Raw genomic sequence first — 27,653 nt, 5'->3', positions numbered from 1 at the left:
AAGTTCCAGCCACTCACGCTTACTTATGGAGAGGCTGTGTCACGGATAGTTTAAAGCCTTGTGGATGCACTTAATGATTTGGTTATCTGACAGTGTCGCTGCTCAGCTTTCCTTCTTATATGTGGCTGAGTACACTACAGGACTTTTTTAAAGAACATAAGAACAGCCCTCTATCAAAAATTATATCTTAACCTTTATTTCGCACAAAGGAGAGTGAACCTTCCCAGCTCTCACCTGGGGACTTCCCCTTCTTCCCCCAGTTTCCCACGCTGGAAGATCCCGCCCAGGGAGTTTTCCTTTCAGTTCTTTTCCTAATGATCCATAGCATGGAATTTGCCTGTTTCAAGGCAGCTGCACACCGGGTCGACGTCTTCATTGAGCTATCCATTACAACCCCAAGGTCTCGTTCCTGGCCGCTCACTTCCAGTTCAGACCCCATGAGCGTATATGTGAAATTCACGTATTTTTACCCCAACGCGCATCACTTTACGCTTGTTTACTTACCGTATTTTTCGCTCTATAGGACGCACTTTTTCCCCTTCAAAAATGAAGGGGAAATGTGTGTGCGCCCTATGGAGCGAAGACGCCATAGCCCCGCGACCCTCTCCTGGCTGGAGAGGTGACGCGCGGCTATGGCAGGAGCCTCTCCGCTGCGCCTTTCTGCTGCTCCCTGACCTGCTCTTTGGGGCTGGTGGTGGGCTTCCCCCGCCAGCTCCAAAGAGCAGGTCGAAAGGAACCAGAAGCCTGGAGAGCGAGAGGGGTCAGTGCACACCGACCCCTCTCGCTCTCCAGGCTTCCAAGGTAGCCGCCTGAACGCACCTTGTTTTCGAGCGGGAAAACAAGAGGGGGAAAGTTCTCCCCCTCTCTGTGCAGCGCCTCCTGCCGCTTCACTGAAGGGGCGCTGGGCAGAGAGGGGGAGAATTTTTTTTTCTTGTTCTCCCCCCTCTAAAACAAAGTGCGTCCTATTGTCCGGTGCGTCCTATGGTGCGAAAAATACGGTACATTGAATTGCATTTGCCACTTTACCACCCATTCGCTTTGGAGAGGTCCTTTTCAGCAATGTCCTTTTATTATAAAATAGTCTAACAAAAAAATTAAAAATTAAACAGGCCACCCGGAAGCAACCCATGAGAATCTCTGCTAACACCAAATGGAATAAAAGTGTTAGCCTCTCTGTCTACAAGAGGAGGCTGGTGAAAAAGACACCCTGACAACCCGCTGAGGAAGACCTACTGCAGAAAACATAGATGACCACCTGACCTCCCTAGCAGAAGGGACCTGAGGTTGGGCCTCGTCACTAGTTCAGGCCACTGCTACATTGAGTTTTCTATTCCTGCAGTCCCCTTCCATTGGCCACGTGAGTCCATGCTTGCATTTCCACCAATGGAGGCCACTGTTTCTGATCCAGTGACACATGCTCTCTCCAACACCCAGGTGGAGAACATCATCATCATCTTATTCTGGGGGTACAGGCTTAACTGTGCATTTTGTATTCCCCCCCCCTTCTGCTCTTCCAACTATTCACAGGTGGAGGGAGGCAGCGGCAACTTCACATGGACCTCTTCCAATCAGACCGTGGCCACCGTCACGGTGAAAGGAGTGGTCACAGCCGGGCTGGTTGAGGGCCAGACCGCCGTGCAGGCCAGAGATGTGCAGAACCCTTTCCACTTTGGGGAAATACAGGCAAGTCTTTCTGCGGCATTGGTGCAAGTCGAATTGCTTGCTGGGTCAACCCCCCCCCCCTTACAGGCTTCAAACTCAGTCTGAAGAGAGGCCTTGGGGCGTTCTGAATCCCCAGAGAGCTAATTCTTCCCTCCTAGGTGCTCTTTGTTGTTGTTGTTTTTTAATAACTTTTTTATGCAAAATTAAAACAAAACATATTATCCAGAAACACATAATCCTTATTCCCCCCCCCCATTTTTCTCCCTCACCCCACAGAACTCACCCACCCCCTGACTTCCCTCAGTTCCAGTCTTTGATTTCTCTAAAAATGCTGTTTTCTGCATGTTACACAGTTCTATAGAGCCTCAAACTATTTAGCTAATTATTATCAATAAAGAGTTTGTGAATGTTTATTCAAAACCAGCCAAGGAGTCTAGTTCGCTTTGTTGTGTCTTCAAATACTTTATAAAGGGTTCCCATTCATCTTTAAAGTCACAGTCATCCTTGTCCCGTAGCTTGTATGTCAGTTTTGCCAGTTCTCCGTAGTCCATCAATTTTTCTTGCCATGATTCTTTAGTTGGGGTTTCTTCAGTCTTCCATTCTTGTGCTATTAAAACTCTGGCGGCCGTTGTCACATACATGAAGATGTTTTCATGTGCTCTTTGACTCTTTCCCCCCTGCCCTCACTCAGGTGTATGTGCTCAAGCTCTCAAAGATGGAGTTCTTGCCGTTCCATGCAGACACTGAGATTGGGCAGACCTTGGAAGTCCCACTCAGGATGTACCACGTTGAGAAAGAGACGGGGGAGACCATCGCTTTCACAGACTGCTCACTCTTACCCCTGGACGTTGGCATGGATAAGCAAGGAGTGTTCGCCCTGGATGAAGCGGGTAAGAGGGCAGCTCTCTTCACTTGCTCCCTAACATAAATGGGTAGCGGGTCCTCTCCTGGCCTCCTGTTTTAGGCCTCATCTTCACTAGGCGTTTAAAGCAGTACTGCGCCACGTTAAACGGTCATGGCTTCCCCCAAAGAATCCTGGGAGCCTGTGCCATCGTGTGGGTGGGGCCACAGGGGCAGTGGCCCTGCGTGCAAAATTCTTAAGGGTGCAAAATTTCGAAAGAAAAATAAAGTAGTAATGAAATCCACTCTCGACTCAGTGAAATATACTCAGTCGAGAGTGGATTTCATGCTCTTTCTTCAGCTCATAGTGGTGAGGAGGAAATGGAAGTTCCCCCAGAATGTCTGCATTATATACATTATTTACACAATGGGCCCCACGTGATTGGCTAATTCCGGGATTCACCTGTAGGCCAATCAGGTTGCGGATTCACTTCCACCTGGAGCTGGATTGGATGGCTCCTGTGGACCAATCAGACTGCTGCATTCTGGGTCCTATTGTTCTAGGACCAATCAGACTGCTACATTCTGGGTCCTATTGATCTAGGACCAATCAGACTGCTGCATTTTGGATCCTATTCAACTCAGTACATAACACCGAATAATAAATGAAAAATAGCATGCCCTCCCCTTCACACAGAGCCCAATGTTTGCATGGGCGGACTGAGGAGCAGATTCAGGGGACGGCTGTGTGCTAGGGTGGCCTCTGCACGGGCTTTAGAAGGACACCCCTCTTGACCAATGCCCCATTGTGCTCTCCACCGTACTCCACAATCCCGGGGCACTGCGATTGCCCCTTGGGTGGGTTGCCGAGCTATTGCTCCTTCGTTGCAGTTCTGGAGATGGTTGACAGATCAATCACTCTTCCTGTGCTTGTAGAAAGAGCAGTTGTGCTCTTGTTTGTTAGGTAAGCAGAAAGCTGGGCCACAGTTCTGCTCCACCATCCATCTAGCAGCCAAGTCTCTCGGCCATACACTGGTGACAGCCAGCGCCACCATCTACGAGGAGTATTTTGACACGAGTGCCACCTTTGCTGCTTATGAACCGCTCAAGGTGAGGAGGCGCCAGCTCTATGGCAGTAGTGGGCGGAGGGTGGTGCTACAGTTCATTTCTGTTCTCTCTCTTGAATTCCTTTTGCGTTGTTGAGGGAAGGGCCACATCTCAGGGGTAGAGCATTTGCTTTGCTTGCAGAAGGTCCTAGATTACGATCCCCAGCAGCAGCATCTCCAGGTTGGGCAGGGTCTCTATCCTGAAAGCATGCAGAGCCACAACCAGTCAGTGTGTAGACAATACTGAGCTAAATGCTTTCGTTCGGTATAAAGACGTGGGGCTACCTTTGAAGGTGACCCAGAAACTACAACTAATCCAGAATGCGGCAGCTAGACTGGTGACTGGGGGCGGCCGCCGAGACCACATAACACCGGTCTTGAAAGACCTACATTGGCTCCCAGTACGTTTCTGAGCACAATTCAAAGTGTTGGTGTTGACCTTTAAAGCCCTAAACGGCTTCGGCCCAGTATACATGAAGGAGCGTCTCCACCCCCATCATTCTGCCCGGACGCTGAGGTCCAGCGCCAAGGGCCTTCTGGCGGTTCCCTCATTGCGAGAAGTAAAGCTACAGGGAACCAGGCAGAGGGCCTTTTCGGTAGTGGCGCCCGCCCTGTGGAACGCCCTCCCATCAGATGTCAAAGAAATAAACAACTACCTGACATTCAGAAGATATCTTAAGGCAGCCCTGTTCAGGGAAGTTTTTAATGTGTGACATTTTAGTGTATTTTTGGTCTCTGTGGAAGCCGCCCAGAGTGGCTGGGGAAACTAATTATAATTATAATTATAATTATAAAACAGAGTCCTACATTTTGATATTCTTTGCCTGCAACCTTGATCTATCATCTTACTAGTTTCCCGGGAACCAGGGATGTGAATGGTGGTTAGAAAGCACAGACCTCCCTATTGGAAGAATTACAGGTGGGGAACCGGGGGGTGGGGGGGTCCTTGGGTCAATTCTTTGCAGGCCAAGGCAGTGTTAACCCCTTTATATAATGACTAGGCTGTAAACCCCGTGGAGGTGGCTTTGGTGACCTGGCATTCCGTGAAGGAAATGGTGTTTGAGGGAGGGCCCAGCCCATGGGTGTTGGAGCCATCCCGCTTCTTCTTGGAGCTCAGAGTGGAGCATAAGGACAAAGTCGACGTGGTGGAGGTTCGTTTGCCGGCCAAGAGGAAGCAAAACCAGTACATTTATCGGATCACATGCCTGGAGCTGGGGGAACAGGTAGGAGGAAGGTGTGTGCGTATTCTCCCCCCCCCCCACCGCCCAAGACGTTAACAGGCAGCTAGATTGGTGATTGGGTGCGGCCGCCAAGACCATATAACACTGGTCTTGAAAGACCTACATTGGCTCCCAGTACATTTCCGAGCACAATTCAAAGTGTTGGTGCTGACCTTTAAATCCCTAAAGGGCCTTGGCCCAGTATATCTGAAGGAGCGTCTCCACCCCCATCATTCTGCCCGGACACTGAGGTCCAGCTCCAAGGGCCTTCTGGCGGTTCCCTTACTGCGAGAAGCCAAGTTGCAGGGAACCAGGCAGAAGGCCTTCTCGGTGGTGGCACCCGCCCTATGGAATGCCCTCTCATCAGATGTCAAAGAGAACAAGAACTACCAGACTTTTAGAAGACATCTGAAGGCAGCCCTGTTTAGGGAAGCTTTTAATGTTTGATGTATTACAGTATTTTAATATTTTTTTGGAAGCCGCCCAGAGTGGCTGGGGAAGCCCAGCCAGATGGGCGGGGTATAAATAAATAATGATGATGATGATGATGATGAAACGTAATGGCCGATAAGGAAAGGCACAGCCTCCATAGCGCTGGTGCATCTTACAGAAAACGGTGCTATGATGGCTTCATCTGTGCTTGGCTTATTCTCCCTTCTAGCTGTGTGCACCGTCCACAGTGATGAGCCCTTTCCAGATTCAGTAATTAAGCGTTTGGCTTTCTTAGTCTAATGCTTTAAACTGACCCCGTCCAAAGGCTCTGGTTACATCTAAACTTTATGCTTGGCTACATTTGCAAAGCCTGCTGGCCGACAACCACTCTTCCTTTGCTGCTTCCCCAAAGGTGTTTACGTTCCAGGTGGGCAATCATCCGGGTGTGCTAAACCCCAGTCCTGCTGTGGAGATGGTGCAGGTGAGGTTCATTTGTGCCCACCCTGCCAGCATGGCCGTGACACCTGTGTATAAGCTGGCAGCTGGCACTCCGCCTTGCCCTTTGCCTCAGCACCACAAGCAGCTGGTAAGTGTTCCGGGAAAAGCTAGAAGTGCCTCAATGCGCTCCGTTTGTTTGGGAATCTTGGGGAGATGTTGGACAGTCTTTTTTTGGTTTTTAGCCAGAAATTGGGCTCAGAAAGTTTGTATAACTGCAAGGAAAGTCATTGTAGGGAAAATAGATAGATAGATAGATAGATAGATAGATAGATAGATAGATAGATAGATTTTAAACAGTGCTTTTTCTGGGAGCACTCAAGGGTATGCAGTACCAGCACCACTTTTCCTAGAAGAAAAGCACTGGATTTTAATATATATCTTTTAAACACAGTTGTACCTTGGATCTTGAACACCTTGTGACTCGAGTGTTTTGGCTCCTGAATGCCATAAACCCAGAAGTGAGTGTTCTGGTTTGCAAATGTTTCTTGGAAGCCAGACGTCTAACATGGCTTCCGCGGCTTCTGATTGAGTGCAGGAAGCTTCTGCAGCCAAACAGAAGCCGCGCCTTGGTTTTTGAACGTTTTCGGAAGTCAAACGGACTTTCGGAACGGTTTCCGTTTGAGAACCAAGGTACGACTGTATATTAATATTTTGTTGGGAGCCGCTCAGAGCGGCTGGGGCAACCCAGTCAGATGGCAACATAGAATTATTATTATTATTATTATTATTATTATTATTATTATTATTATTATTATTATTATATTTGTTGCCAGCCATTGTTATCAGGGTTTTATCTTTCTTTAGTAGACCAAAGCTTTTAAAACAGAATCAGTCCAACGGACCGATCAGTTAAACATGGTATGTAATCTTCCAAGGTGTCACCATCAGTGCCTTTCAAGTTCTTCTGCCCTTGCTTTGCGAGGCTTCTGTGCTTTGGCACTGTAGATCACAAAGATGTGGTCCTTTCCCAGGTGCATCTCACAAGCCGTTAAATGCAGGCTGCCTCCGGTGTCTTTTGGGATGCCTTGCAGGTCCCCGTGTCCAGTTTGAGGAACACCGTTTTGGAGCTAGCTCTCTTCGACCAGCACCGGCGGAAGTTTGATAACTTCACCTCCCTAATCCTGGAATGGATATCGGCCAATCAAAGCCTGGCTCACTTCGCTCTACCGAGGTCCATGCAGATGGTACCGAAGGATGATGGGACAGGACAGACCAGGCTCCACGGTACGGCTCAGCGTTGCTCTTCAGCAGAGAAACCAGTGGCTACTAATCAAGATGCCTATGTTCTTCCTCTGCTCCCGGAGGCAGTAATACGCCTCTGAAATACCGTATTTTTCGCCCCATAGGACGCACTTTTTCCCCTCCAAAAATGAAGGGGAAATGTGTGTGCGTCCTATGGGGCAAATGCAGGCTTTCGCTGAAGCCTGGAGAGCGAGAGGGGTCGGTGCGCACCGACCCCTCTCGCTCTCCAGGCTTCAGGAAGCTATCCGCAAGTCTTGCAAGCCCGGCGGGATGTCCCGCGGGCTCGCAAGCCTTGCGGGCAGCAGCCAGCAGCCCAAAAGCTGGGGGACAGCGGGGAGGCGCAGCGCCGCCACCCCGCTATTCCCCGACCTGATCTGGAGGCTGGCTGGGGGGGGGGGGGAGAAGCAAGCTTGCTTCTCCCCCCGCCAGCCCCACAAGCTGTCCCTGAAGGCAGAAGAGGGAGATGGAGCACTCCGTCTCCCTCTTCTAGCTTGGGGATGGCTGCGCAAACCTGAGGGGGGAAATAAAAAATTTTCCCTTGATTTTCGCCCAAAAAAACTAGGTGCATCCTATGGGCCGGTGCGTCCTATAGGGCGAAAAATACGGTAATATCTGTTGCTGGGAATTGCGCATGGGGAGGGTGGTGGTGTCCTTGAAGTGCTGCTTGGGGGTTTCTCATTGGGGCGTCTGGTTAGCGACTGTGAGAACTGATGCTTGGGTTAGAGGGGCCACTGCTTTGATCCAGCAGGCTCTTCTTATCTTCCCAGGCCCTTTAATGAGGAGACCATCCAAGCCCCTGTAGCTAGAACTGCCACAACCAGTGCTTTTTTTAATTATCTCAGTCCTGCTTCCGCCGCGCAATTTGGAAACCACAGGAAAGGAGAATTTCTGTTGTTCTCACACCCTGCTTCCGGGTTTCCCACCTGGACGTCTGGTTGGCTGCTGTGAGAACAGGATGCCAGGTGTCAGGTGCTGGTGGTGGTTGCTCGTGAGTAACCAGGCAGGACTCCAACCTGTCTTTTACAGGTTTTATTGGTGCAAACTATTTACAGTGCAGAACCACAAAGTTCATGTCCGTCTTAGTCACTTGCAGATTCCGGGAGTGACCCCTTCTGGTTTCTCCCCCAACATAAGAACTTAGCCACCCAAAATCCTGATCAAATTTGCAGATGACACCAAACTGGGAGGGGTGGCTAACACCCCAGAGGACAGGATCACACTTCAAAACGACCTTGACAGATTAGAGAACTGGGCAAAAACAAACAAGATGAATTTTAACAGGGAGAAATGTAAAGTATTGCACTTGGGCAAAAAAAATGAGAGGCACAAATACAAGATGGGTGACACCTGGCTTGAGAGCAGTACATGTGAAAAGGATCTAGGAGTCTTGGTTGACCACAAACTTGACATGAGCCAACAGTGTGACGCGGCAGCTAAAAAAGCCAATGCAGTTCTGGGCCTCATCAATAGGAGTATAGCATCTAGATCAAGGGAAGTAATAGTGCCACTGTATTCTGCTCTGGTCAGACCTCACCTGGAGTACTGTGTCCAGTTCTGGGCATCACAATTCAAGAAGGACACTGACAAACTGGAACGTGTCCAGAGGAGGGCAACCAAAATGGTCAAAGGCCTGGAAACGATGCCTTATGAGGAACAGCTAAGGGAGCTGGCCATGTTTATCCTGGAGAAGAGGAGGTTAAGGGGTGATATGATAGCCATGTTCAAATATATAAAAGGATGTCACATAGAGGAGGGAGAAAGGTTGTTTTCTGCTGCTCCAGAGAAGCGGACACGGAACAATGGATCCAAACTACAAGAAAGAAGATTCCACCTAAACATTAGGAAGAACTTCCTGACAGTAAGAGCTGTTTGACAGTGGAATTTGCTGCCAAGGAGTGTGGTGGAGTCTCCTACTTTGGAGGTCTTTAAGCAGAGGCTTGACGACCATATGTCAGTAGTGCTCTGGTGGTGTTTCCTGCTTGGCAGGGGGTTGGACTTGATGGCCCTTGTTGTCTCTTCCAACTCTATGATTCTATGAAAATTTCCGCCTCCCCTCCTTACGTTTCACCCGTCTGCATAAGCTAGGTGACGGAAAACGGTGTGTCTGTTTCCTGGCCAGCCGGGCTAGGTGAGGCGCTTAGGCTCTCAGTAGCATCTTCAAGCCCTCCCCTCGCTTGGCTGCCCCCTTCCCCCTCTGCTCCACTGGAGGTGTGGCTTTCTCCACCGCTGGACAAGGAGCTGCTCCTCAGAAGCTTCGGAGGCTCTCTGTATCCCCCTGCCTCCCTCCCCTGTTCCGATGGCAGTCCCCTGACACTAGGCTAGATGAGCCACTGGCCTGAGCCAGGAGGGCTTTGCTTACACCTTTAAATGGGTTATTAATTATTTTGTTTATTGCACTTAGAGTCCCAAGCTTTTTCTCCAAGGAGCTCAAGGTGGCTTTGCGTGGTTTTCCCCCATTGCTTTTCTTCTAGAAAAAAGGTGCTCACCGCGAAGTAGTAGTTACTCCCCAAAACAACAATCGTGTAGGGTAGGTTTGGCTGAGGGGCAGTGAGCTTCATGGCCAATTGGGGATTTGAACCCTGGACTCTCATGTCCCAAGCCAGCACTCTAATCTCTACAATACACAGTAGCACTATCTCAGCTGCAGAAGCATCTGTCCTGCTGCAGCTTACTGGGATGAAGTGGGGAGGTTGGCATGCTGCAAACACATTGGCAGGTGTGCTGGATTGGCTCCATGGGTGTGTTTGCACCATGCTGGCCTCCCTGCCACTTCTCTCCTTTCCCTCACAGTAAGCAACAGCGTCCCACCTGCCAGGATGTTAGTGTTGTTATGAGCCAGTGTGGTGTAGTGTTTAAGAGCGGTGGACTCGTCATCTGGTGAGCCGGGTTCGCTTCCCCGCTCCTCCACATGCAGCTGCTGGGTGACCTTGGGCCAGTCACACTTAGAATCATAGAATCATAGCGTTGGAAGAGAGCACAAGGGCCATCGAGTCCAACCCCCTGCCAAGCAGGAAACACCATCAGAGCACTCCTGACATATGGTTGTCAAGCCTCTGCTTAAAGACCTCCAAAGTAGGAGACTCCACCACAATCCTTGGCAGCAAATTCCACTGTCGAACAGCTCTTACTGTCAGGAAGTTCTTCCTAATGTTTAGGTGGAATCTTCTTTCTTGTAATTTGGATCCATTGCTCCATGTCCGCTTCTCTGGAGCAGCAGAAAACAACCTTTCTCCCTCCTCTATGTGACATCCTTTTATATATTTGAACATGGCTATCATATCACCCCTTAACCTCCTCTTCTCCAGGCTAAACATGCCCAGCTCCCTTAGCCGTTCCTCATAAGGCATCGTTTCCAGGCCTTTGACCATTTTGGTTGCCCTCCTCTGGACACGTTCCAGTTTGTCAGTGTCCTTCTTGAACTGTGGTGCCCAGAACTGGACACAGTACTCCAGGTGAGGTCTGACCAGAGCAGAATACAGTGGCACTATTACTTCCCTTGATCTAGATGCTATACTCCTATTGATGCAGCCCAGAATTGCATTGGCTTTTTTAGCTGCCGCGTCACACTGTTGGCTCATGTCAAGTCTCTGAAGTCTCTCAGCCTCACTCACCTCACAGAGTGTTTGTTGTGGGGGAGGAAGGGAAAGGAGATTGTTAGCCGCTTTGAGACTCCTTCGGGTAGTGATAAAGCGGGATATCAAATCCAAACTCTTCTTCTTCTTCTTGTGGCTCCGCCCCACCTGGCAAGACCCCTTTTGCTCATCCCTGTAATTTTTTTAAAAATAAAACTTACTGTATCTCACGTGTAAGAATGCAGTCTCCCTCACACCTCCCTTCCTATGTAAGAATGGCAATTTTAAAATACATTTGTTTCAATTTCTGCTTCCTTTTCTCTCCCTCCCTCCCTATGTCTGTATCTGTTTTGGTCCCAGGACACCAGCTCCTTGAGGTGCGGCAGATCAAAGGGACGGTGTTGATCTCCGTCAACTTTGTGAAATATTCCGAGAGAGGGAGCCCAAGAGTGAGTGGAGGGAAGGTTGCTCCATGGAGAGGGTGTTGTTGTCCTTGGGTCCTTGCTTGGAGGTTTCGAAGCAGAGGTTGGGTGACCATCTGTCCTGGATGCTTTAGCAGAGATTCCTGCACTGCAGGGGGGTTGGACTAGACCCTCAGGGTCCCTTCCAACTCTACAATTCTATTTGCATGGTAGACGTATGTAAGAACTGCACTGGCTGCCTGTTTCCTACCAGGCCAAGTTCAGGGTGTTACTGTTACAGTGGAACCTCGATTTTTGAACGTAATCCAATCCGGAAGACCATTCGACTTCCGAAAACTGAAACCAGAAGCTTCAGTACAATAGGGAAACTCAAGACGGAAGTCGCCTATCACGTTCGGCTTCTGAAAATCATTCGAAAACCGAGCTACTTCTGGGTTTTCAGCGTTTGGGAGCAGAAATGTATGACAATGGAGGTGTTCAACAACTGAGGATCCACTGTAGTATATAAAGCCCTTAACAATTTACCTATGAGATCACCTTTCCCCATATAGGCCCACTTAACTGCTCTAATTTGCAAACAGGCACTGTTACAGATGCCGTGTATTATTATTATTATTATTATTATTATTATTATTATTATTATTATTATTATTATTCCCTGCTGTTTTCCCTGACAAGAACTCAAGGCAGCTTATAGAAAAAAATTGCCTGGTCTGGTCTTGAAAAGAGCAAAAAACCATGGAAGCAGGGGATCAGGCGCCGTATAGTGCCAACGCCCCAGTCAAGACCAGAAAAGAAACAATTGCCGTCTCCCACATCTCGCAATGTGATTGTCTCGTCAGAACCGTCCTCCCCTCAAAAAAAACACCCCGTTTCCTTGAGAAAGGAGAGAACATCTTACTGCCTAAGCTTCTCAAGACATTTTGCAATGGAAAAGGGAGAAAACTACAGCTGGGCTCTCTGTCATGTCAGCTTTGGCGCCGTGAGAAGGGATGCCTAACATGCCAGATTATCTGCGCTATCTGAGTCCCCCTGGGTTGCAAGTATGTGTAGGGGAGGTAGGCACCAGAACTCATCCAGTATCACATGCAGTTAGTTACCTGCTGCTAGATTTGTAAGAAATGCACCCAAACTTTGGAACTCCTTGCCTCTTGACATCCAGCAGGCACCTTCACTGTGCTCTTCCCCAGCGGCTGCTCAAAACACTTTTGTTTAGGCAAGCCTACCCAGAACGTTGGCGTGTGTTTTAATGCGGTTTTCAGCTTATCGTTGATTTTCATTGTTTTTGAAGGTTTTAAATGGTTTTTAACCCTCCACCAATAATGTCGCCGTTCTGTTCTTTTTTGTAAATCCCTCTTGAGCTTCTTCCCTACCGTCGAGCGGCATGTGAATTTTATTAAATAAATAAATGTAAAATGGTGTCGAGAAAGTGGGCAGAGAGGTGTTTTTTTCCCCCTCGTTGTACCTGAAAACCTGGGATCATCCAATGAAGCCGACCGTCGGGATATTTAGGAGAGACAAAAAGGGACGCTGCGAGGCGGTCAGCTTAAAGCGGCTTTAGAAGGGGCTTAGACAGATCCACGGAGGATAAGACGTATCAGTGGCTCCTAATCAGTATGGCTGTATTACCTCCAGTATCAAAGGCCTGGGGGCCTACATCTTGCTCACGGGCTTCCCATCCACATCTGGCTGGGCCACGCGGAGAGCAGCGTGCTGGACTCAATAGGCCATTGGGTCTGGCCCAGCAGGGCTTTTCCTTGGTGGTTCTTGGGTATGCACAGATCTGTTTCCTTCAGCAAAAGAAAAAGGGCACAGGTTTCCTTGGCGTTGGCCTGCCTTCTGCGGAAACTCCCCGAGGCAGCATTCCTTGCCCTTTCTGCACACAGGAGGTCTCCAACTCCCCTGCCTCTGCCGCCGTGGAACTCATGCTGGTCGAGGACGTGACTGTGGTTCCGGATAACATCACTGTGTACAACCATCCCGATGTCAAGGTAGGGGCCAAGGAGCTGGGTGTGGGTCAGGTGGTGAGGAACCCTGCTCAGACCAGGGGCTCTTCGTGGAGAACTTTGGCAGAGGCAAAATGGGGCAACGGTGGCAACTCTGACCTTGGAGTAAAACAGAGCAGCCCCAGGTAAGCCAGTGCTCTGTGTGGCAACATTGAAAGAGCGGACTTGGGGTCCTGGTGTGGATATCCCCCCCCCTTCTGCTTTGCCTAGGAAGTGTTTGCACTGGTGGAAGGGTCCGGTTACTTCCTTGTCAACAGCAGCGCACAGGAGATGGTGAACATCACTTACCTGGAAACAGAGAGCGCCATTCAGGTGAGTGTCAAAGTGTGTAGCTCTGTGAGCCTTTATGAAGAGAGAAAGCTAGGGCTTCAGGATCTCCTGCCACCTATTCTTCCCCTTCTCTTAATTTGATAATACATAGGTTCATCTTCCATATTATTGCTATTGTTAATTATTTTTATTATTATTACGTTGTGAACTGCCCTGACATCTATGGAGGAAGGGCGGTATACAGATTTACTAAACAAACCAAAAATAGTAAATATTATTAGGCAAGCCTACCCGGGCATATGCTTTCATTGTGTATACTTGTATTTACATCTTACCCATCGTATCAGTTGTTGCTTTTGAACAATAAATATTTTACACTGTTTTGTGTAATCTACTTAGACAGCTTCCTTCCTTTCCTTTCCTTTCCTTTCCTTTTTTTTTTGTTTTGGTTTAAGCAGTCTATATATTTTGTAAAGCAAAGTATTAACCTTACTCTCCAGCCGAAAAATAGCTCTTAGGGGGACTTGCAAGCATCAGTGGTAAGACAGCCTCAGGCTTCTGATCTAAGAGACACGACACAAAAGGAAAAGGGACTCGGAGGGAGGAGACAAGAAGAAAAAAATCAGCTCTGGCACAATTTCTTACTTTACAGAGTTCCTGTGGTAACCAGATTTATTTCAAAAGCCAAAGGATCGGGGCCCTGCCGTCTCATACAGCCAGATAAGTGATGCCTCCTTTACCCTGCGAGCGACTGCTCCTGTCACTTTCCTTGCAGGTGGTTCCTGTCCTTCCTGGCTCTTTGACCTTGGAGATCTACGACCTGTGCCTGGCCTTCCTGGGACCTGCTACAGCCTACCTTCGCATCTCCAATATGTATGAGTTGGAAGTGGACCTTGTTGATAAGGTATGATGAGTATGCGTAAGCTGGCCGGAGAGGTGTCAGAGGGCATGAGCGGCCACTGGCTGCGTAGCCTGGATTGGCAGAGATTTGTGAGAGTGGGTTTCCCTTTGCAAAGGGAACACATACATCACCTGGCAGATAGATAAGATAAAACTTTACAGTGGTACCTCGGGTTACATACGTTTCAGGTTACAGACTCTGCTAACCCAGAAATAGTATCTTGGGTTAAGAACTTTGCTTCAGGATGAGAACAGAAATCGTGCTTTGGCGGCGCGGCGGCAGCAGGAGGCCCCAGTAGCTAAAGTGGTGCCTCAGGTTAAGAACAGTCTCAGGTTAAGAACGGACCTCCAGAACGAATTAAGTTCTTAACCCGAGGTACCACTGTATTCGCATGAGCCAATGGCCATAGCAACAGTAAAACATTACAGTATACGCAGAAAAGGAAATTTGATATACCATATTTTTCACTCTATAACACGCTCCCAACCATAACACGCACATAGTTTTTAGAGGAGGAAAACAAGAAAAAAATATTCTAAATGAAACAGTGGCTGTATGATTTTTGTGGTTCATGCTGTGGCCACAGACATGTGATCTGATGGTGAATTTGGGGTGACCCAGTGCAAAAATCCTGAGGATCCATGTGGATCCATGCTTTGTAACCACGTTTTAAGTGGGGAGGGAAGGAAAAGCACTCGAGGGACAAGGAGCAGCGTGGGGGGGTGTAGAAGGAGCTTTTCGGGGAGCTGAGCGGGAAGGAGGGAGGGAAAGAGCACTGTTGCTTTAAAGGTATACTTAAGGTATTTGCCCTGTGCCTGGGTTTTTTTTTTCCATTTAACAGTTTGCAGCCTTTTCCTTCCGCTCCTTGTTTTGAGGCAGAATAGATTTGAGCAAGTGAGGAGGACTTGGATTGCAGGGGATTTGCCATTAGCTGTGTAAAAGCGCTCCTTCTTGCAGCCTGAGTGATAAGCAGCCACCAGCAGCAATAGAATGGAGCACAAAAAAGAGATAGGGGCACTAGGACCCAGACAATGCTCAAATCTATCCTGCCTGAAAACAAGCTGCTCCGTCCCAGTGGATCAGCTGAGACTCGGGGGATTTACGAAGTTTTCCCCTCTCCCTCATCCCCAGCCTTTTTTTTACTTCCTGGTTTTCACTGCGTGGCTCAGAGCTAGAGGTTGGTTTTATTTTGCTGCTGGTTGCTTAAATTTTATCTTTCCTGCTGTCCCTCTGCAGCCTCATTGCTCTGTTTAGAGAGCGCGCAGACCTTTGCTAGCGTCTGTCCCTCCTCCGTGTCCGCTTTGCTGCCATGGCTCTCCTTCCCTCCCTCCTCCCCGGCTCCAGGTCGCTTTAAAGCAAGCAAAGCGAGAGCCTCATAGAGCGTGTAAACGGCTCCCGCTTTGCTTGACTGACGGCAGCCATGGCTCCGATCCGTGCATTCGCTCCGTAACACGCACAAGCATTTTCCCTTACTTTCTAGGAGCAAAAAAGTGTGTGTTTTGGAGCGAAAATTACGGTAAGAGCACAACTTAAAGTCCTGAATCGGCAGTCACTTAGTGGCCCTTATTCTGATTGCCCCAGCTACGAACCTAGCAACCTTTGCTGTTATCTGCTCATCACCTGGCAGTGGGATGGGTAGAAACCCTGTAGCCTTGGGGAGCTCGGTCCCTGTGCCACATGCACTGAATGTTACTTTGTCTGACTCCGCATCTCAGTCCTCTTGCTTTTCCGCTGGAGGGGGCTGGAGTCCCAACAAAATCTGGAGGGGCACTGGGGTATGTGTGAGAAGAACCGCGGCTCAGTGGTTGAGCATCGGCTTTGCACGCAGAAGGCCCCTGGTCCCATCCCCAGTGGCAGCTCCAGGTAGGGCCAGGTGGCTGCTCTGCCTGAAACCCCTAGAGAGCTTCTGCCAGTCAGTCTACTGGGCTAGATGGACCAGTGGTCTGACGTGGACTAAGGCAGCTTCCGATATGCCTGCTGCATGAAGAAGATAAGAAGGTCCCTGCTGGATCAGACCGTCTTGGTCTCACAACGACCAACCAGATTCCTCTAGGAAGCCCCCAGGCAGAATTATTATTATTATTATTATTATTACCCTGCCCATTCCAACAAAGTATTAAAATACAGTACAGTAGTCTGTTAAACATTAAAAGCTTCCCGAAAGAGGGCTGCCTTCAGATGTCTTCTAAACGTCTGGTAGTTGTTGTTCTCTTTGACATCTGGTGGGAGGGCGTTCCACAGGGCGGGTGCCACTACCGAGAAGGCCCTCTGGCAAGCTCAATAATCCAAGCGCAAGGGCCCTCTCCTGCGATTTCCAGCAGCTGGTATTCAGAAGCATCGCTGCCTCCAACCACTGGAGGCAGAGCGTCGCCATCATGGCTAGCAACCCTCGACAGCCTTCTCCCCCGTGAATTTATCTAATCCTCTCTCGAAGCCATCCAAGTTGAGGACACCCTGGAACCCTCTGCCTTCTTCCCCAGATTGAGGTCGGAAAATCGGTGCTGGTCTCCGTGCGCGTCCTGGGACATCACCGGTACCCTTTCCGGAGTAAATACTTTGTCTACATGCGGCTCCAGCTGAAGGCAGCCTCCCCCATTGTCACACTGACGTAAGTGCCCTGCGTCTCCTGTGCTTTGACTTCTGCTTTGACTGTGCATTCTTCTTCCCTGCTCTCACACTCCACCCAAACAATTGAAACCCACAAAACTGACCAAGTCCACAGTGTCAAAACTTGTGGTCAAAACTGCAAGGGCCATAGCTCAGTCTGCCTTTTTTAAAAGTTAAATCGCCAATTGCATCTCCCAGCCAGGCTGGGAACGTCCCCTGCCTGAAACCTTAAAGAGCCCCTGCCAATCATTGTAGGCAATACAGTGGTACCTCGGGTTACAGATGCTTCAGGTTACAGACACTTCAGGTTACACACTCCGCTAACCCAGAAATAGTACCTCGGGTTAAGAACTTTGCTTCAGGATGAGAACAGAAATTGTTCTCCGGCGGCACGGCAGCAGCGGGAGGCGCCATTAACTAAAGTGGTGCTTCAGGTTAAGAACAGTTTCAGGTTAAGAACGGACCTCTGGAACGAATTAAGTTCTTAACCAGAGGTACCACTGTAGTAAGGGAGACAAACTGATTCCATATGTGGCATATTCCAATGTTCCTTTTTAATCCAGCTCTTTATTCAGAACTGTGAGGGATCTTACTTGATTTGTAGGAAGTTAGGCTAGCCATGTCTTCCGTCTGAAACTCCTGAGAACTGCTGCTGGCCTGTGTAGAAAACACTGCACTAGATGGAACAGGGGCCCTTTTAAAATCAGGTCATTATTCAAAGCCACGAGGTCTGGAACCTTGCCTTATTCTTTAAGAGAGGAGCATAGCTCAGATGCAGTGCAGAAGGTCCCAGGTTCAACCCCCGGTGTCTCTGGGATGGCTGTTGCACGTTTGACAAGCTCTTCCCATGGCAGCCACCCTGAAAATGGCAGAGCTGATCCCAGTCAGGGAAACTCTTGTTGTCACGCAGCTGATCTTTCTTCTTTGTGAGCTCCGTCATTTGGCTAGTGTCATCCCCAGGACAGTAGCTGTTTGGCATTGTGAAGATGGGTGCCAGAGACCAGCCTGAAAATCTGCTTGGCCTGTCCTGGTGCACTCCCTTGCCCAGGTTGGACAAAATGCAACCATTACCAAACCTCTCCTTGCAGGCTAATGGAGGAAGTGGGTGACTATTCCGAAGTCTACGTCCTCCGAGCCATGGCTGTGGGGCAGACAAGTTTAGTGGCTGTGGCCTGGGACAAAATGGGAATCAAATTCACCTCGGCTCCTCGGAAAGTGGAGGTAAGGAATTGCAGCCGCTGGGCTGTCAAAAAACCCAGGCACACGGGAAAAACGGTTTGCAAAAAACGTCTCCTATGGTTTTAGAACCAGAGGTGTTAAGAACTTCATGCGCAAGTTCTGTGAAATGTTCCTTTGGCCCTGGCTGCAGATTTGAATGAAAAGATAATGGACTCTCTGGCACAACCTTCTCCCAGCCTGGTGCATTATAGTTGTTCTTGACTAAAACTCCCAGTATCCCTGACCACTGGCCGTCCTGGCTGAGGCTGATGGCAATTAAAGTTCAGCAACGACAGATTGGGGAAGGCTGGTCCTGTGTGTGTGTGTTTAAAGACAGCCTCAATTCCCACGTGGCCAAATTTGACTGCTGTTGTGTTTTGCCAGGTCTTCCCACCATTCAAGCTCATCCCAGAGAAAATAACCCTCATTCCACACAACATGATGCAGGTAAGTTCAGAGTATCAGTTGGATAAAACCATCCTATTGGCTATGCCCATCTCCCACCCACCCTCCTTTCCTTCCTTCTTTCCATGGCATAGGTTACCCTGAGATGAGTCACTGCGCCTACAGGACCATGTCAGTCAATGCAATCCATGTTTCCACTGAAGGAGAGCAGATCCAGGCCCCATCTGTACTATACATTTAAAGGAGTATTATATCCTTAAAACAGCTCCTCTAAGCATTTTGGATACTGTGGTTTGTTAAGAGTGCTGAGAGTTGTTAGGCAACCCCCTGTTCTCCCTCACAGAGCTGCAGCCCCCAAAGTTCCCTGAGTTAAGGGTTTGTTTGGTAAATCACTCTGGAAATTGTAGCTCTGGGAGGGGAAGAGGGGAATCTCCTAACAACTTTCAGCACCCTTAACAAATGACAGTTCCCAAGATTTTTTTTTTGAGTAAGCCATGGCTGTTTAAAGTACTGTGGTACTACTATAAATGTATAGTGTAGACTGGACTACATTTTCAGACCTGTCTTCTTCCCAGTACCAAAGGTTTTACCTCGGGGAGCTATCCAAGGTCCTGAAGAGCCTCCTCCTTGCCCCTAATCCTTGCTACTGGGTAATGAGCTTGATCCAGTGCCACCTCCCTTCCTTGGGAGCTCTCCCAGGTCCTGAAATGCCTCCTATACAGCGCTGCTACCACGAACAGGGATGGGGAGAACAGTGACCCTCCGATTGCTGTCGGACTCCCAACTCCTAACAGTCCCAACCATTGGGTGCTGGAGTCCAACATCATTTATGGAGGGCCACATACTCCCTGTCCCTGCCTTACCTAGAACTTTCACACCTTCTTTCTGCTTGTAAAGCAGAGTTTTTTCTGCCCTTTCAGCACAGATTTAGATAACGTCACAGGGAGGGCAGGTCAGCTTGTTCTATCAGTTAATTCAGTTACAAATTCATTAGCAAACTGCCTAGAATTGATTTTGCATGATTAATCAGTTTCTCTGTTTAAAAATTGACCACTTTTATCACCCCTTCCTAGCCTCCTGTCATATCTGCAGCAAATAGTAGGGATTCTAGTACACGACATACATTAAAAGCACATTACCTCCCACAAAGAAAGTTTAGGACAGTAGTTTGTTAAGGGTGCTGGAAATTGTATGACATGGAGGACTAAACTACCATTTCCAGGACATTTTAGGGGAAGCCATGTTTCTTAAACATATGGTGTGGGGTCTAATTGCCTCTTACACCTGGCTTTGATTGGTAGGTTGTGGGATCCTAAGTAAAGCAGACCCCTCAAGTCTGAGGTTTCCCCACTCCTTTTTTTAAAAAATAACTTTTTTATTCAAAAGTAAAACAAAACATATTATCCAGAAACATATTATCCTTATTCCCCCCCATTTTTCCTCCCTCCCCCACAGAACCCACCCACCCCCCGACTTCCCTCAGTTCCAGTCTTTGATTTCTCTAAAAATGCTGTTTTTTGCATGTTACACAGTTGTATAGATCCTCGAACCATTTAGCTGATTATTATCAAATAAAAGTTTGTGAATGTTTATTCAAAACCAGCCAAGGAGTCCAGTTCGCTTTGTTGTGTCTTCAAATACTTTGTAAAGGGTTCCCATTCATCTTTAAAGTCACAGTTATCCTTGTCCCGTAGTTTGTATGTCAGTTTTGCCAGTTCTTCGTAGTCCGTCAATTTTTCTTGCCATGATTCTTTAGTTGGGGTTTCTTCAGTCTTCCATCTTTGTGCTGTTAAAACTCTTGCGGCCATTGTCACATACATGAAGATGTTTTTCAGCTTTTTTGGCAGATCTTTTCCTACAATCCCCAACAAAAATGCCTCAGGTTTTTTTAAAAAAATGTTAAATGGAACATTTTCTTCAATTCGTTGTATATCATTTCCCAAAATTTTTCAATTACAGTGGTGCCTCGCAAGACGAAAAGAATCCGTTCTGTGATTCTCTTCGTCTAGTAGTTTTTTCGTCTTGCGAAGCAAGCCCATTGACGGATTAGCGGATTAGCGCTATTAGCGGCTTTTAGCGGCTTATCTGCTGATCAGATCAGCTGATAAGCAGCTTAGCGGTTTAGAAAAAGAGGGGGGGACCAGCAGGAACTCGCAAGGCATTGTCGTCTTGCGAAGCAAGCCCATAGGAGGTTCGTTTTGCGAAGCACCTCCAAAACGGAAAACTCTTTCGTCTAGCGAGTTTTCCGTCTTGCGAGGCATTCGTCTTGCGGGGCACCACTGTACCTTACAATCCCACCACAGGTTTCCCCACTCCTGATGTAGGTCAGGATCCTCTCTGTGATAGACTGGAGGGGGAGGGGGGCACTGTTCCCAGCTGGTGGCAGAGTGATGTCAGGATATGCTTCTTCCTTGTTCTTCCGATCTGCTGCAGGTGATGTCAGAGGGCGGCCCACAGCCCCAGTCCCTCATTCACTTCTCCATCAGCAACCAGTCTGTGGCCACAGTTAACGGAGTGGGGCAGGTCCTGGCCAAGGCTGTGGGCACAGCCACAATCCTTGGGACCATTCGGGCTGTCAACGAAGACACAGGAAAAGTCATTGTCTTTTCACAGGTACTTCCTCCTCCTTGTCAACGTCAAATGCTCACTTGCTGCTCTGTAATCTGAAACCTTTGGCTGCTTTCACCATTTGTTTCCCCTGCCCTTGAAACCATGAGGGCTAGCACCTCCTCCAGTCTCCATAGGTCCCACCAGTGCCAAATTTAGGTTTGATGAGGCCCTAAGCTGCTGAAGGTAATGGGGCCCTTTATATGCCCAGCTGTCCTTTGTCAACAACAAATTGTCGCTGGTTTTTGTGTTGGATATAGTGGGGCCCTAAGCTATAGCTTGTTTAGCTTATACGTAAATCCTACACTGGGTCCCACCCTGGGTCCTGTTCCTTGACCACACTAGAGCATGACGCTGAGAATCGGGCCGGCCTGAGTCTGGCTGCCTTGATTGTTGGGAATGAGCAGTCAGTGCCTTAAGGAATGGTGAACATTTCATGACTGTGGGTGGTCTCCTGAGTGAGCTGTTCATTTGCCGAATGGTGTGGGGTCTGACGTTATTGCTGTGCTGAGGTGAGTGTGTGAGAAACAGCAGCTTGGAGCTTGAATTATTATTATTATTATTATTATTATTATTATTATTATTTATTAAATGTATTAGCTGCTACTTTTGCCTTAGCAACCCAAGCGACTTACAATACAGTGGTGCCCCACAAGACGAATGCCTCGCAAGACGGAAAACTCGCTAGACGAAAGAGTTTTCCGTTTTGGAGGTGCTTCGCAAAACAAATTTCCTATGGGTTTGCTTCGCAAGACGACAATGCCTTGCGAGTTCCTGCGGGTTTTTTTCCCTTCCCCCCTTTTTCTAAGCCGCTAAGCCGCTTATCAGCTGATCCGATCAGCAGATAAGCCGCTAAAAGCCGCTAATAGCGCTAATCCGCTAATCCGTCAATGGGCTTGCTTCGCAAGACGAAAAAACCGCTAGATGAAGAGAAGCACAGAATGGATTCTTTTCATCTTGCGAGGCACCACTGTATTTTAAGCAAAAACAAACACGTATATAAAATAAAACCAGCATTAAAAAATCCAAAAGGCAGTTCTTTTTTTTTTTAACAAACTACTTCATTAAAACATCTCTCCCACACAAAAAGAAAGGGATGTGAAACCTTTTCTTTATTGGTAACTTCCCGGGGATTGTATTTCAGAAGGAGGTGGGGCTAGAAGCAAAAGCGGGAAGAACAACGAACGCAAATTACAGTGGTACCTCAGGTTACGAACTTAATTCATTCCGGAGGTCCGTTCTTAACCCGAAACCGTTTTTAACCTGAGGCACGCTTTCACTAATGGGGCCTCCTGCTGCCGCTGCTCCACCGGCATGTGATTACCGTTCTCATCCTGGGGCAAAGTTCTCAACCCGAGGTACTGCTTCCGGGTTAGCGGAGTTTGTAACCCAAAGTGTCTGTAACCCGAAGCGTTTGTAACCCGAGGTACCACTGTACATCTTTTTGTACAGTAGGCTAGTTCTACACACACATACACCCCCCTTCCTATTCGTTGCTCCATCCAGTGTTGCTTCTGGCTCTGCCCACCGCTGCCACAAGGTCCCCAAAATCATAGAATCATAGAATCATAGAGTTGGAAGAGACCACAAGGGCCATCGAGTCCAACCCCCTGCCAAGCAGGAAACACCATCAGAGCACTCCTGACATATGGTTGTCAAGCCTCTGCTTAAAGACCTCCAAAAAAGGAGACTCCACCACACTCCTTGGCAGCAAATTCCACTGTCGAACAGCTCTTACTGTCAGGAAGTTCTTCCTAATGTTTAGGTGGAATCTTCTTTCTTGTAGTTTGAATCCATTGCTCCGTGTCCGCTTCTCTGGAGCAGCAGAAAACAACCTTTCTCCCTCCTCTATGTGACATCCTTTTATATATTTGAAGATGGCTATCATATCACCCCTTAACCTCCTCTTCTCCAGGCTAAACATGCCCAGCTCCCTTAGCCGTTCCTCATAAGGCATCGTTTCCAGGCCTTTGACCATTTTGGTTGCCCTCCTCTGGACACGTTCCAGTTTGTCAGTGTCCTTCTTGAATTGTGGTGCCCAGAACTGGACACAGTACTCCAGGTGAGGTCTGTCCAGAGCAGAATACAGTGGCACTATTACTTCCCTTGATCTAGATGCTATACTCCTATTGATGCAGCCCAGAATTGCATTGGTTGAAGGTTGCCGTCAGACTGAAGAAGCATCTGATTTGGACAGACGCTCCATAGCGTTTTTTGTTTGTTGCTCCTGGAACTTCACAGGTCCCAGGTGTGGGGCAGACATGGCCCCCCCAGTGCCCCCCCCAGCTGGGTAATCTTGGGCAAACTGTGCCTTTTCTTCTGGTCTCTCTTCTGCCTTTCCCCCACAGGACCAAGTAGACCTGGAAGTTGTTCAGCTGAAAGCAATAAGAATCCACGCTCCTGCCACCAGGCTCATTACAGGGACCAAGGTAAGCCTGCCCTATAATCACCAATGGACATCTTCTCTGTGGATATATAAGGTTGGAGCCAACTAAGTTCGACTCAGAATCACGTCTCTTAATGTCAGTGGCCCTCCCTGGCGTAGGACTCGCATTGCATGCAGCCGAGAGACAGGCGGGGCTGACTTCTCCCTGCTGAACTGAGGCCATGTTAAGGATCCCACCCCAATTTGTTTTGTTTCACTTCAACAATTTGCATATTGCAAATTGTAGTCTCTAAGCAGTGTACCCAATACATTTTTAAAAAAGAGTTTAAACTGTAAAATCAGAATCCAGTTAAAAAGCTTGCTGGAATTAAGTTAAACAAGGGGGCGCAGAAAGGCTGATCTCCTGGAACGAGAGCTCACTGCTTCCAGAGTTATCCTGTTCCACGTCATAGGTCTCTTGTGTGTTAGGACAGTCCTCCTAATGTTTATTTCATTTATTTCAACTACCTGCCACTTAATTGCAACCATCTTTAGGTGTCGTACAGGTAAAACAACAACACAATAACTTTAAAAAAAAGAAGTTTCATTAAAATGCTTGCTGGTTGTTAAAAAGAAAAAAAAGATTTTGGTGGGTGCTGGAAGCTCAACAGAAGAGGAGGCCTGTCTGAGCTGCCTCTCAGCTGAGAGGGAATTCCAGAGAATCGGGTTCCACAATACTGGATGCAAGGCTGCTGGTGGATATGAGCTTGTGCATCTGACCTATGCAGGGACCATAACAGTGACTCCGCCCAAAGAGCTCTGTGATTGGGCAGGGATATAAGGGACCAGGCATCCTTGAGGCAGCATACATGTGTTGGTCTCTGTGGTAGGTTACATCTCTTGCTCTGAGAGGACCAAAAGCTGGGAAGTAACGAGTGACGCTTTCCTTTGTAGATGCCTGTTTATGTTGTTGGCCTGACCAGCACTTTGACTCCATTCTCCTTTGGGAATGCCGACCCAGCGCTGACGTTCCACTGGGCCATGAGCAAGCGGGATGTCCTGGACCTCCTTCCTAGACATTCGGAGGTATGGATCTGTCCCTCAGGGCACACATCAACTCTCAGCCACTGTGGGTTGCATCCAACATTGGTCCTACTGAACCTCAGCCAGTCCCCACTTGATTTCATACCTATAGCAAATACAGGGGGCGGGTGCTCTCCCTGGCAGCTTCCTCCTCCTCCTCCTCCTTAGTCTCACTGTTGCCCTTGTAGAATTCAACAGAGAGGAGGGCGGAGGACAAAACTAGAATGAGTTGGTGTTGCCTCTCATTGCCTCCAGCGCCACCTACTGGTCAGCTCCTTGCCTTCCACCCCACCATTCTCAATAGACACTGGGCACTGCTGGATCCACCCATCCCTTCTCTCCAGGAAGCCTGCAGCTCCTTCCCTTCTCTCCCAGGTTTCCCTGCAGCTTATTCCGGAAAGTAACTTTGCCATGGTCCTGCACACGAAGGCAGCTGGGCGGACAAGCATCCAAGTCACGGTGCAGGCTTCAGACCCGGATGCTGGGCAGTTTGAAGGACACCTCTCCGAGCTCTCGGATGAAGTGCAGATACTAGTAAGCGCCCCCTTCAGGCAGCCTCGTCCTCTTTCACTGCTGCCAGTCCTCTGCTGCGTCTGGCCATGCCAGCCGTTAACGTTAAAAGCCGGGGCGCCTCCCAGCCCTTCCTTCTGCCTGCAGGATCCTTGCTCTGTCCCTTACAGGTCTTTGATAAACTGCAGCTCTTCTCCCCGGAGTGCTCCGCAGAGCAAATTCTGATGTCCATGAACTCGCAGCTCAAGTTACTCACAAACAGGTAGGGCAGGGAAAGGGGGGAAGTGGCGGGTGGGTGGTAGCGATGATGATGGGGAGCAAAGACAAAGACTCCACTATTAACCTGAAGAAGTAGAAGCACTACAGAGATGCTAATTTGCAGCTAATAATAATAATTTATATCCCGCCCATCTGGCTGGGCTTCCCCAGCCACTCTGGGCAGCTTCCAACAAAATATTAAAATACAGTAAAGCATCAAACATTAAAAAATTCCCTAAATCTTCTGCTTTCAAAATGTCTCCAGTATGGGGGGTCGGTCAGTCGATACTCCATCATTTTTTTGCTTGCCTTAAGGCAGGGGGTGCGGGACACCTCCCTCCTCCACCTGCAGGCCAGATATAGCCCCAGCATGATGTTATCCACCCCTCTCAGTGATCCTGGCATACACTGTCTCTCTCTCTCTCTGCTGGGTAAATAATCCCAACTTCCAGCTAGGATTGAGTAAGGTGATTTCGATTGATGGTTGGTTGGTTGGTTGATTGCCTTCCACATGTATATCTGAAGGTGGTGTGCAAAACACAATAAGCACAGCCGAAAAACTGGACAGCAGCAGATAGATTTAAAAGCAGTACAAAGTAGACACCCCATGCCAATCCAGTTGGCAAAGCTTGTCAGAACAAAATGTCTCCCAGTCGCTTCTGGAAAGTGCAGATAATGGGATGCCTGCCGAAATTGCGTAATCCACCCTAAATTTGGCAGCCCCTCCACCCTTTGTGGCAGTTGCCTTCTAGCCTGTGCGCCCACCTTGGGCTATAAAACATAACTGGTCCAACCCCCTCCACCTGCCAGCCCAAACAGAAGGGATGGTGACTCTTCTTTTCTCTCTTAGGGACGGGGCGGCCTTTGTGAACGCTCAGATCCTGCAGTGCTTCCCCAACTCCTCTGTCATTGAGGAGAACAGGCATGGCCTCCTCAAGGCAGGAGCTGTCACAGGCACCGCGGTGCTGGAGGTGACAGCCCTGGAGCTCTTCGGCGTCAACCAGACTGTCATCACGGGAGTGCGGGTAAGGGAGGCTCTGGGAAGAAGTAGTAGTGGCTGCTGTGGATTCCGCGAATGCTCCAAGGTAGGAGGTCCCTGAACGCCATGGGCAGGGGCTGGAAGACTGAAGGGGAGAATGCAGTGCTGGATAAGGACGGTTGCTAAGTTGTGGACTGCCAACCCCAATGGCTATGCTATGCTCTACCTCCACATTTTGAGGTGAAATTTCTGAATGACAGTTGTTGAAAAATGCAGGAAGAGAGAGTTGCTCGTGTGTTCGGGTTCTGCTTTAAGGGCTGGACTATAGATGGGCCATTGGCCCAATCCGGCAGGCGCTCATCTTATATTATAAAGTTGCCAGGGAGTGAAGCAGATGGCAAGACAAGGTACACGTCTTGCGAAAAGTTCAGAATGTCGCACTAAAGCGCTGGAGCATCTGTCAGCTTGCTTAAAGAGGACCGCTGACATCTGGGACAGGGAGCTTGCAACCTCCAGATGTTGGTAGGTAGGACAACAGATGGAATAGTAAAGAGTGCTGTTTGTCTCCAGTTCAATCCTCAGTGATATGGAGAAGATCTTTTCTCTGGTTCAGATCGGTCTGCGGTGCTTAATGTAGCTAAATTCGCAGTGAAGGCTGCTCAGCTTCGACAAGACAGTGTGGCCTCCCTTGAGATCTAAGATTCTGCTTTTTCATTGTATTGGTCAAACTTCTGTTTTTATGAGCAGTTCTTATGTATATTTTTATGTCCACATCTATCGGTTCGGCTACACCTGGCATTTGCTTTCCTTACAAGTGTATTTGAGATGAATCAGTTTGAAGTCTCCAGGTGTGGTGATTGAAAAGGAAAAAAACGGATACATCCTTTCCTTTCCTTCCCCCCCTCCCAGGTGGCCCCAGTGTCCTACCTGCGGTTGAGCAGCGCCCCCAAGCTCTACACGGCCAGCCGGGTGCCCCTGCGTGCGTTTCCCATGGGCATGTCCCTCACCTTCGCCGTTGAGTTCTACGACAGTACCGGGGAGAAGTTCCACGCCCAGAGCACCCAGCTTCACCTGGCCTTGAACAGGTGCGGCTCAGGAAGGCACGCTCGGGAAAGCCACATCGTGAACATGGCTTGCTTGGGAAATTGCCACTCTCCATCTTGTGGAAAGTCCTTTTGGGAACTTGAACATTGGCCACTTCTGTGGTCCAGGGTGTGTTCATGCAACAAAGTACGCAGGCGCAGTCATCACAATGGTCTGGATAAATGTCGGGATCACATCTTAAGTCATATCCACCCTATATGACCAGGGCTTCATCTGCTCGGTACATTTAAAGGAAACAGTCATGACTTCCCCCAAAGAATCCTGGGAGATGTAGTTTGTTTAGGATGCTGAGAGATGTTAGGAGACCCTGCATACACACACACATTCCCCTCCCAGAGTGGTTTAA

At 48.7% G+C, this 27,653-nt stretch overlaps 1 protein-coding gene across 3 annotated transcripts in view; it reads left to right on the top strand.

Annotated features, from left to right (window-relative positions):
• Positions 1–27,653, top strand: part of NUP210L (nucleoporin 210 like) — a 51,826-nt gene that overhangs the window by 11,781 nt on the left and 12,392 nt on the right. For all 3 annotated transcript variants that reach the window (XR_014519564.1, XM_083476920.1, XM_083476921.1), the window contains exons 12-31: positions 1,528–1,683; positions 2,354–2,552; positions 3,467–3,612; positions 4,610–4,831; positions 5,673–5,846; positions 6,790–6,982; positions 10,933–11,021; positions 12,881–12,985; positions 13,211–13,312; positions 14,046–14,174; positions 16,652–16,779; positions 17,867–17,999; positions 18,381–18,443; positions 20,835–21,014; positions 23,357–23,437; positions 24,328–24,459; positions 24,832–24,990; positions 25,137–25,228; positions 26,075–26,249; positions 27,113–27,288. Coding sequence is in view for 2 of the 3 variants with exons in the window: in XM_083476920.1 (XP_083333046.1) it covers positions 1,528–1,683; positions 2,354–2,552; positions 3,467–3,612; positions 4,610–4,831; positions 5,673–5,846; positions 6,790–6,982; positions 10,933–11,021; positions 12,881–12,985; positions 13,211–13,312; positions 14,046–14,174; positions 16,652–16,779; positions 17,867–17,999; positions 18,381–18,443; positions 20,835–21,014; positions 23,357–23,437; positions 24,328–24,459; positions 24,832–24,990; positions 25,137–25,228; positions 26,075–26,249; positions 27,113–27,288 (2,834 nt within the window). In the remaining variant the exon portion in view is untranslated. The remainder of the gene's footprint in view (positions 1–1,527; positions 1,684–2,353; positions 2,553–3,466; positions 3,613–4,609; positions 4,832–5,672; positions 5,847–6,789; positions 6,983–10,932; positions 11,022–12,880; positions 12,986–13,210; positions 13,313–14,045; positions 14,175–16,651; positions 16,780–17,866; positions 18,000–18,380; positions 18,444–20,834; positions 21,015–23,356; positions 23,438–24,327; positions 24,460–24,831; positions 24,991–25,136; positions 25,229–26,074; positions 26,250–27,112; positions 27,289–27,653) is intronic.

The sequence above is a fragment of the Podarcis liolepis genome (assembly GCF_965112155.1).
Source record: "Podarcis liolepis genome assembly, chromosome: 15".
NCBI classification, from domain to species: Eukaryota; Metazoa; Chordata; class Lepidosauria; order Squamata; family Lacertidae; genus Podarcis; species Podarcis liolepis.
Note: the sequence above shows the minus strand (reverse complement) of the source record. Positions and strands in the feature narration are given on the sequence as shown.